At 33.5% G+C, this 8,998-nt stretch overlaps 2 protein-coding genes, 1 long non-coding RNA gene and 2 other non-coding genes across 9 annotated transcripts; 4 read left to right on the forward strand and 1 right to left on the reverse strand.

Moving 5' to 3' along the window:
• The first annotated feature begins 13 nt into the window (after positions 1-13).
• Positions 14-5,377, forward strand: LOC105207711 (protein MTO1 homolog, mitochondrial). 5 transcript variants are annotated; one of them, XM_039457461.1, is made up of 10 exons: positions 14-152; positions 2,056-2,299; positions 2,358-2,657; positions 2,750-2,926; positions 3,089-3,496; positions 3,607-3,779; positions 4,066-4,515; positions 4,703-4,806; positions 4,944-5,004; positions 5,230-5,377. In XM_039457461.1, exons 2-10 carry the CDS (start codon positions 2,092-2,094, stop codon positions 5,332-5,334), a joined length of 1,986 nt encoding a protein of 661 aa, XP_039313395.1. In that variant the 5' UTR covers positions 14-152; positions 2,056-2,091; the 3' UTR covers positions 5,335-5,377. The 5 variants fall into 5 exon arrangements, with proteins under 5 accessions (XP_039313395.1, XP_011175612.1, XP_039313394.1 ...); XM_011177310.3 differs by lacking the exon at positions 14-152 and adding an exon at positions 342-545; XM_039457460.1 differs by lacking the exon at positions 14-152 and adding an exon at positions 1,386-1,490.
• LOC105207710 (MKRN2 opposite strand protein) lies at positions 1,064-1,678 on the forward strand. The gene has a single exon (XM_026134020.2). It carries the CDS (start codon positions 1,064-1,066, stop codon positions 1,676-1,678), a length of 615 nt encoding a protein of 204 aa, XP_025989805.2.
• Positions 5,378-7,198: 1,821 nt separating the features above from the next.
• Positions 7,199-7,271, forward strand: LOC113003664. Its single transcript, XR_003268614.1, has one exon. It is a non-coding gene; the product is annotated as a small nucleolar RNA SNORD18 (small nucleolar RNA).
• Positions 7,272-7,590: 319 nt separating this feature from the next.
• On the forward strand, positions 7,591-7,663 carry LOC113003663. The gene has a single exon (XR_003268613.1). It is a non-coding gene; the product is annotated as a small nucleolar RNA SNORD18 (small nucleolar RNA).
• A 211-nt stretch (positions 7,664-7,874) lies between these two features.
• LOC120359549 lies at positions 7,875-8,979 on the reverse strand. Its single transcript, XR_005576329.1, has 2 exons — positions 8,845-8,979; positions 7,875-8,770 (listed from the first exon to the last, which is right to left on the reverse strand). It is a non-coding gene; the product is annotated as an uncharacterized LOC120359549 (long non-coding RNA).
• Between the last annotated feature and the right edge of the window lie 19 nt (positions 8,980-8,998).

Below are 8,998 nucleotides of genomic sequence, written 5' to 3' on the forward strand. Positions count from 1 at the left end.
ATGCGGTACGAGGAGAAAGATGGCGAGAGACGTGGAGAGAGGCAGAGAGGTGCTCTTTCGATCGACGGCGATGGCTTTTATCTTCTTCCGTTGACGCCGAGCGGACGGTAGCGCCGCCAGCGCCATTGGACTGTTATCGACTGTTTCGATCGGTAGGCATGGTAGGAATCCGTTCACGAATTCATACCGCAGTTGAAAAGTAAGGTTACCCGATTTGTCGCGACATAGGATCGTTTCTCCTATATTATAAGTTTAATTGACTGTTCGTTGTACTCACAATCAGTACTTAATGCACTTAATGGTAACGAGAATACCTGAAATATCAATGTTTTGTCGTGCTTACGCAGCTTACAGTCTCAATAGTCTGCACGACGTGCATGGACGTGCACTCACACGTGGAAAGCAAAAAGGGATAACGAAAAGGCTTCGCGACCACCGTAACTCGTTGGACATACGATACATGCGTATTCAACGTTGATTTTCATCATTGCAAGACATGACATACATTGCCGATCTAATGTATCTTGGCAAGTTTTAAGTTTGAGGTTAGATAATGCACTTCTGTTTTTTCACTCAATCAGACGATTAATGCGACAATTTCGTTATGTGCGAGCGTTAACGTCGTAAGATATCAATTTTTTTCCATTATTCTGAAATGTGTCTTGTAGATCTTTTTTTTTTAATTTGTGTCACTTGGAACACGTCCGTCTTGTAGGTTAGGTAAGCCAAGGTAAACTTAGGTTAGAATCGTTTGCTACTTGAATACATAAATTTCTATTTCATCGCAAGTATTTTTTTACACTTCGTGTCTTGTTGCTTTGTCGTTTCCAATGCGAGCATTGTGAAAAAAAATAGCGAAACCAAGAATGGCCAAAGACAAATGAAATGGTCGACGAGGTTAATTCTTACGTGAAAAGTGTTTGATGTACGTATGTAGTACGTCTCGTTCTACAGACTGCCAGCTCTTTCTTCCTCCTCGAAGAATTGGAAATTTTTCAAAGAAGACAGAATTAAATCTTGTTGAGTGAACGTTTCGGTGAAACTTTGAATGTTCTTTGCAAACATGAACAACGATCCAGGCATCGTCTGTTTCCGTCATTGCTCGAAGAGTGTGTTTTGCAGGCGCGTCCCAATGACGTGTCCAGTGTGCTCGTCGCAAATGCAAAATTTTGTTGTGGACCCGTTTCGTATTCCATATCCGTTCGTGAATGCCATTCACTGCCCGACCAGTGTCGTTATTCGGCCCTCGCGAGGCACCTTCCTCGACGATTACGACGTTACACGTGACAATCTACACGTTGGGATAGTCGACTCTGATGGCGGCATTGTGGAGTTTGACAAAGAAGGACTGATAGTGAACGACGTAGCCAGGTGGACCGATTGCGTTGCCTTGGAGGTTGTGTCAACAGCTTGGATCACACAGTGGGATGAAACATTGTCGCTCATGTTGAAAGATCTCAAATGGAAATCCATTAATTATAACGCCGCCAGTATGAACTGTTTTAACTTTGTTCTAGAATTTTTCAATAATTTGGGATATGCGGATCTGAGATTTGTGAGCAAGGAAGACTTATGTGAGCGACTGATAATGTTAAAAATGAACAATGCAATTCGATATATCTCGTTATACAGAGTCTTGAAAGATCAGGAACATCTCCTGTCGGATCATCAGCCTTGATATTTTTTACTTCTGTAATTTACACAATATAATAATAAATATACTCTGTAATACACAATAAAATAAAAGCGTTTATATTTATATATTTGTTTCCTTATTACAATATGATTTTTTTTGCTAAAAAAAGGAAAACATAAGATCATGAGAAGAAAATTACAAAATGATAAAACAAATTAAAATACATTTTTGACTGGACAAATTAAGTTATCAGATATCATAATTATGTATAGTATTATATTGGATAAGTAATATTAAATTAGTAGTAATAAATATTTTATAAAATTATAAGCTAATGGTATAATAATTTGGTATTTGATTTTATTATTTTACAATATTTTCTCTTTCTGTTATTTAAGAATAATAAACTATCTTTGCAGAAAGTAAAATACGGACGAAAGGCATAACACTGAAACATGATTTTTACAAGGATTAGATCGTCTCTGTTAAACCAGTGGCACGATGGACGTTCCGAACAGAAGCGCTTATTCAAAAAACTAATAAATAAAAATAAATTTGATGTGATCGTCGTTGGTGGTGGTCATGCTGGAACCGAAGCATCTGCTGCCGCTGTCAGAATGGGTGCCAAGACACTGTTAGTTACTCAAAAAAAAAGTACTATAGGTATGTATATTAGAAGCTAGCATTAAATTGTAAAATCTAATACAATATATATTTGTAGGAGAAATGTCGTGTAATCCATCCTTTGGCGGAATCGGAAAGGGTCATCTGATGAGAGAGGTGGATGCTTTAGATGGAGTGTGCTGTCGTATATGTGATATTTCGGGAATACACTATAGAGTCTTGAACAAGCGCAAGGGACCGGCGGTATGGGGTCTTAGAGCTCAGATCGACAGAGCGTTGTACAAGAAATATCTTCAAGCGGAACTCTTCAATATGCCTGGATTACATATCTATGAATCCTCTGTGGAAGATCTGATTTTGGAGAACGAGCCTTTGTCCTGCCAAGGGGTAATTCTCAGTATGTTTCGAATTTTATAATATAATAAGAAAAAGAATTAAATTTTTTAAATTTAATTGAGATAATTATAACATGAGTAATTAAATTTATAGAGGATGGAACGAAGATATTTGGTGACGCGGTAGTTATAACTACGGGAACTTTTCTGAAAGGTCAAATAAATATCGGGTTAGAGAAAAGACCCGCAGGTAGATTAAACGACGAACCCAGCATTGGTTTGGCTAATACACTCGAGAGACTTGGATTTCAAATAGGAAGATTGAAAACTGGTGAAAATAATGCTTTATATATTTCCAATTAATTCATACACTATATCATCATCAGTGCATATATTTTTAGCATTTCAATTGATACATGCATTAATTAATTTATCTTTATGTTAAAACTTTTAATTATATATAATTACATTAGAATTAAATATGTATTTTTAGGCACACCACCAAGGTTGGAGAAAGATAGCATCGATTTTACCAAATGTAAAAAATCTTTGCCAGACGAGTCTCCTATACCGTTCTCGTTCATGAGCGATAACGTATGGCTGCCGCCCGACAAACAAGTACTAACGTATCTGACGTTTACCAATGAAAAAGTTGCACAGATCATAAGGGATAATATGCATTGTAACTTACACGTAACAGAGGAGATATCGGGTCCACGATACTGTCCGAGTATAGAGAGTAAGATTTTGCGATTCAAAGCGCTTCAACATCAGATTTGGCTGGAACCGGAAGGTTTGGACTCACCATTGATTTATCCAAGTGGATTGTCATGCACTTTACCAGAAGACAAGCAAGTTGAACTCGTTAAATGTATCCCAGGATTGGAAAACGCTTGTTTAAGTAATCTTTTTTTAAATTGCGTACTAATAGAATCCTTTGTTTATGATTTGTTATAATTTTATATGATAAAATTTTTTTCAATTCTCTCATTTGCATCTATGTTTGTATAGTCAGACCTGGTTATGGTGTCGAGTACGATTATGTAGACCCCAGAGAATTAACCACCCAATTGGAGACCAAAAAAATTCCAAGACTGTTTCTCGCTGGACAGATAAATGGCACCACTGGTTACGAGGAAGCAGCTGCACAAGGTATCGTTGCGGGTGTTAACGCGGCTGCTAAGGTGATTAATGTTATATAGAAAGTGCTTATAAATTAATGCTTCTCAACGCGGAAAAAAAATTTTTAAGTTTATTTGTCAGTCCATTAAAATCACATAAATTAAAAAACGTAAAATTTCTTTATTCGATGGCATTGTTCAACCCTTTCATTTTAATAATGATAATCTTTAATTTGTCTCCCTAAAAAGATTCTTTTATTTATAAAAGATTTCAGCACTTTATTATTATCAATTGGGAATATATATTGAGGCACATATTAAAATGCGTTTTATATCTATACATATTTAGGTGTTTAAGAAACCGCCGCTTCTGATAAGTCGAACCGAGGGCTACATTGGCGTTCTCATCGACGATTTAACGACGGAGGGTACCACAGAACCGTACAGAATGTTCACCAGCAGATCGGAGTTTCGAGTGAGCCTGCGTCCCGACAATGCCGACCAGAGGTTGACGGAAAAGGGTTATACGATAGGCTGCGTCTCTCGCGAGAGACTCGAGAGGACAAAGAAAGTTTTTCGTAAAATGCAAGAAGCGATACAGATACTCAAAAGCGACGTGCGGACATGCACCAAATGGCGACAATTGCTTAACATAAAAAAATCTAAGGCCGTTGATCACAAATCAGCATTCGAGATGCTGTCCCTGACAACCGAAGAAGTTACGTTTGCACGACTGGCGAAACTATTGCCGGACTTACAATACTTAGATAGGGATCCCAATCTGACGAGAAGAATAGAGGTTTGCGAATTAATTGTTGAACGTATCGCATTTAAGAAAAGAAAATGCGAACAGTTGTACAATTTACCAAGAAAAGTGTTTTTATAAACTAATAGAAAGTTTTAAGTATTTCGAAAAATTGCATTTAAGTAAAATATTCACCAAAATACTTTTGAAATTTAGCAATGATTATTAATTTGATTTTTAGATAGAGGCGAAATACGGTTACATTGTTGCGGAGCAACAGGATCAAGTGAATGATATTAAGAGAAACGAGCAGATGACTATACCCGATGATATTGACTATAATAGGTGAAGATCAAAGATCTATTTCAATGTTTGATTGTTTAATTCTCGCATGATAAAATTGATGAGAATGATCATGTTCTAAATGTTAAATGTCTAAAGAAAGTACATTACTGACTGCTTCTTTTTTATTTCTTTTACAGTCCTAAGTTGAATCTATCTAATGAAGATCGAGAGAAGCTTTCGAAATACCTTCCACGCACGGTAAATCTTTTTGTTAATTTTATTTCGAGTAGACTCTTCTATAAAAGCTTTGACGTTTGATTTGTATAAAAGCAAATTTTTCTTTTTTTGTTTTAATCCTAATACTATTCATTGTTATTAAGATATAATTATTTTCCATACTTATATTACTTCTTCAACCAAGTCACTGTTTTGTATTAACAGTTTCTGTGTTAACAATTCATATTAACAAAATTTATCTTACAGATTGCAGCAGCCAATAAAATCTCGGGTGTGACACCTTCAGCTATTTTGAGGCTACTTTTTTATGTTAAACATCATTCCAACGAGAATGTTGCGAGAACACATTAACGTATTATAATAGCGAAAAATAAATGATAATGACTTTCACGAAGCGTTGCCAACGTTTTTCTACAAACGCAAGATTATTAGGAATTTATCAGAAATTAATTAAGTACTAATAGAATAACTAGACGCTTCAAACTTATAATTCAAGTGTATAGTAAACATTAAATAATTTAGATATTCTAAAAAGAATAATTTAAAGTATTAAACAGTGAAAAGGATTATTAATGTATTTATATTAGCATAAATAATAACTAAAATAAAATTTATGAGCATCTTGGATATCTTTTTACGTAGTATCTAAGGTCAATTGCAATTAAATTAAATTTAATCTGCAATTGTATAGTTAAACCATCAGAATTATAGCCAAATTTTTAGCTACATATTTAAATCGTTATTCTTAAGATTTTTTCTCGAGTCGAAAGAAAAAAAATAATTCTATTCACTTATTAATGAAATGGAAAATAAAATTTATTTGCTACTAGTTTTCATTGAATAAAGTCCGTTTCTACTATGATAGATTAATTTTAAGATTAATTTAAAACTTTATTTCTCTATTATTCTAATTCTTAGAAAAAAGATGGAAAAATAAATCAAGATTAATCTGTATTGATAAAAACGAAATTAGTTAATCGCTGATTATGTTGATTATGTTAACCAAATTGTTTTTAGAGTTGTATAGAAATACGTAGTCGTATAAGACTTGAGTAGTAGACCAATTTTGCCCAATTATAATCGAGAACAAAATGCCATTTTAAAATTCTTGACTGTGATTCGTCGACTTACTACGGAAGTCGCATGAAAATGGGGTTTTAAGAGGAAGCGGTTGGCAGTGGCAGAGGGGAGAATTCAAAGGAACGCTAATTTCCGTATTCGCTACATCTCCATCCATTGCTGATCCTTCATTTCCTGTTTGACTCGGCTTGGTGCAGGTCATCGTCAGTTTCTCTCGTGTGAAAAATCACGAGAAAAGAAGGCGAGATGGTGAGAACTTTTATATCTTTTACATTTATTGATATGTTGCTTAGCTCCGCGATTTCCTCTTCAATTGATTTTAACGTTTTGTTCTCGATTATTTACTTTTATTGCGACGATTTACTGATCGCGTCCGTACCGACCACGTGTCTTAAATTATATATTTAACTGAACTGATATATCCGATATGTACAAACCATAAATCTTTCTACATGATATCTCGCTTATTTATATGAAAATTACCGGTCCGTGTTTCTGTTTGATCAATAATATATTTCATAATTATTCCCTTAACAAAATTTTCAAAGAATAACCTATACGATTATGTGATTATGGAAACGTATTGGGTTGGAACAGAAATTAGTAATGTTTCAATAAGTGGTATTTAAACACATGAATGCACATGAATTTGTTTTCAGCATGTGGCTGAAACGTAGACTACGTTCATATGAGCGTTATAAGGCATTTGGAGTCACTCGGATATGTGAATCGTTATGATATTTGGGTGAAAAAAGATTGAAGTATTTCATTTACATCAGCAATTTTCTGTTCAAATGTAATGAAAACAACTTATATTTCAAACAATCACTATGAAAAATAAATCATTTACAATGTGGATCAAAAAAATCTTAGCGAAAAAGTGAGAGAGCTACTGTTAATCACTCTAAAAGCTAGTATGCATTTAAAGAAGATAATGCTTTGTGAAATTCGAGGAGGATCAAACTGTTTCAAAAATGATGACAGATACAAAAGGCAAATGGAACAAAATAGGACATAAATCTATGTATATAAAATATATAAACATTATGAATTTCACTTATAAGAAACATGTTACCACCTCATGTGCCAATTCAATATTTTCCATTTCTCAGATCATTAAATGTACGTGCATTATTTTAAATGATGAGAATTCCAGGTCCGTGTTTCTGATTAATCAGTGATTAATCTTATAACCATTCTCTGATAAATTTTTTAAAGATTAACTTGTATGATTTGTTAAGTAACTGTGTGATTATTAAGACATTTTCTCTTTTTCAGGTCATTAAATCTGTAAGAGCATTCTTTAAGGAAGTTGACATGACTTAGCTTCAGAAAGGTATAAAACTTGCTACTCTTCAAAATAGCTAATACAGGTCAAAGGTGGAGAATGTCCAGAAAAACTTCAGACTTTCTAGGTAATTTTTTATTTTATGAATTGTAATCTTACATAATGTTGTGTAACATTTATTTAGTTTCTATTTTGATCTCTTAATCATTATAATATTAATATTGAGCATTCTTTACTTATTTAAATGATGAAAACTCTTGGTCCGTGTTTCTGATTAATCAATGATTAATTTTATAACCATTATCTGACAAATTTTTTAAAGTATAGCTTGTATGGTTTGTTAAGTGACTGTGTAATTACCAAAATGTATTTTATGTTTTTTAGGTCATTAAATCTGCGCGAGCGTTTTTTAAGAAAATTGGCATGACCTGATTTTTGGAAGAAGTAAAACTTGCTGCTCTTCAAAATGACTATACACGCTGGTCCATAATCCCAAAGATAGAGGATATCCACAAAGATTTTATTCTTATATAGGTTGTTTATTTTACAAACTTATACATAAATCTTCTATAATATTTAAATAATTTTTGTGTTTTGATTATGATACTATCTCTGTGTTTCCGAATGGCAGTGATTAGTGCAATCAAATAATTGATTTATTACAAATTTTCATTTTACGTCCATTCTGTAACCGTATGATTTTTAACAAAGAACTGCATTTACAGGATACTCCAAAATGATGTTGCCAAGTCTAACTGTTATGATGCATAAATATCTGTGATACATTCCATTTGTATGTAGCTACGTTTAAATGCAAAAACATCCTGTACAAAATGAAGAAACAAACTCGTAATAAGATTCGTCAATTTATTTACATTTTTTTATACTTTGTAAACAACTTGCGCAACAACGCTACGCTACGCGCACTTATTTTGGAGAAATATTAAAAATGTAGCTCAACTACTTACATATTATTAACAAAATAAATTATTGTATTTACATATTATGTGTATTGCTTTCATTTTGAGATAATTATTCGTTTTTTCAATATTTGAAAAAAATCATAGTGAGCAATCTAGAAAAATATTAATTCCTAAATAAGATGATATTGAGAAGGGTTCTTTTGAAGCACGCGTAAAAAAAATGGTAGACAATATTCGTATCTCTTCTCTCTTTTGCTAATATCAAGAGGACAGCAAAAAGCATGGTGGAAGTATAACATGAGGCCTGTTCGTTTTGCTGCCCTTTTTGAATTAATTTCTTTGTCGTCTCTCTCTTACGATCGAATATTTATCTCATCTCGAGTGCAAAAATTTTGGGGGATTTCAAGCAACTCGAACAAACCTATTGTGTGCCCAATTTGGCTAAACCACGCCCCTTTTCACAGTAAAGTAACCTCTTATTTTCAAGGGCTGCCAACTATAAAAAAAAAATGAAATATTTAATGTCGGAAAGTTATTGAACCTGGATGATTGCATCTTTGTCACACGTACGAGTGCGTGCATTGCGTCCTTTTCTATCGTGATGTCAACTGATGTTAGCAGCATTGCTTTAATTTCATGTGTTTTGAGGTTATTTTTTAAGAAAATGTAAAATAAAGTGAAAATATGGTACGGTTCATGGTGAAATCGAGTATAAACTACTAAT

The sequence above is a fragment of the Solenopsis invicta genome, chromosome 14 (genome assembly GCF_016802725.1).
Source record: "Solenopsis invicta isolate M01_SB chromosome 14, UNIL_Sinv_3.0, whole genome shotgun sequence".
Taxonomy (NCBI): Eukaryota; Metazoa; Arthropoda; class Insecta; order Hymenoptera; family Formicidae; genus Solenopsis; species Solenopsis invicta.

Excerpts from the sequence above, each read along its gene's own strand:
- LOC105207710 (XM_026134020.2), top strand. The coding sequence starts at position 1,064 with ATGAACAACGATCCAGGCATCGTCTGTTTCCGTCATTGCTCGAAGAGT.
- LOC105207711 (XM_039457461.1), top strand. The coding sequence starts at position 2,092 with ATGATTTTTACAAGGATTAGATCGTCTCTGTTAAACCAGTGGCACGAT. Across the intron at positions 2,927-3,088 it reads AATAGGAAGATTGAAAACTG|GCACACCACCAAGGTTGGAG; the intron begins GTGAAAATAATG and ends ATGTATTTTTAG. Across the intron at positions 4,807-4,943 it reads GATGATATTGACTATAATAG|TCCTAAGTTGAATCTATCTA; the intron begins GTGAAGATCAAA and ends TTTCTTTTACAG.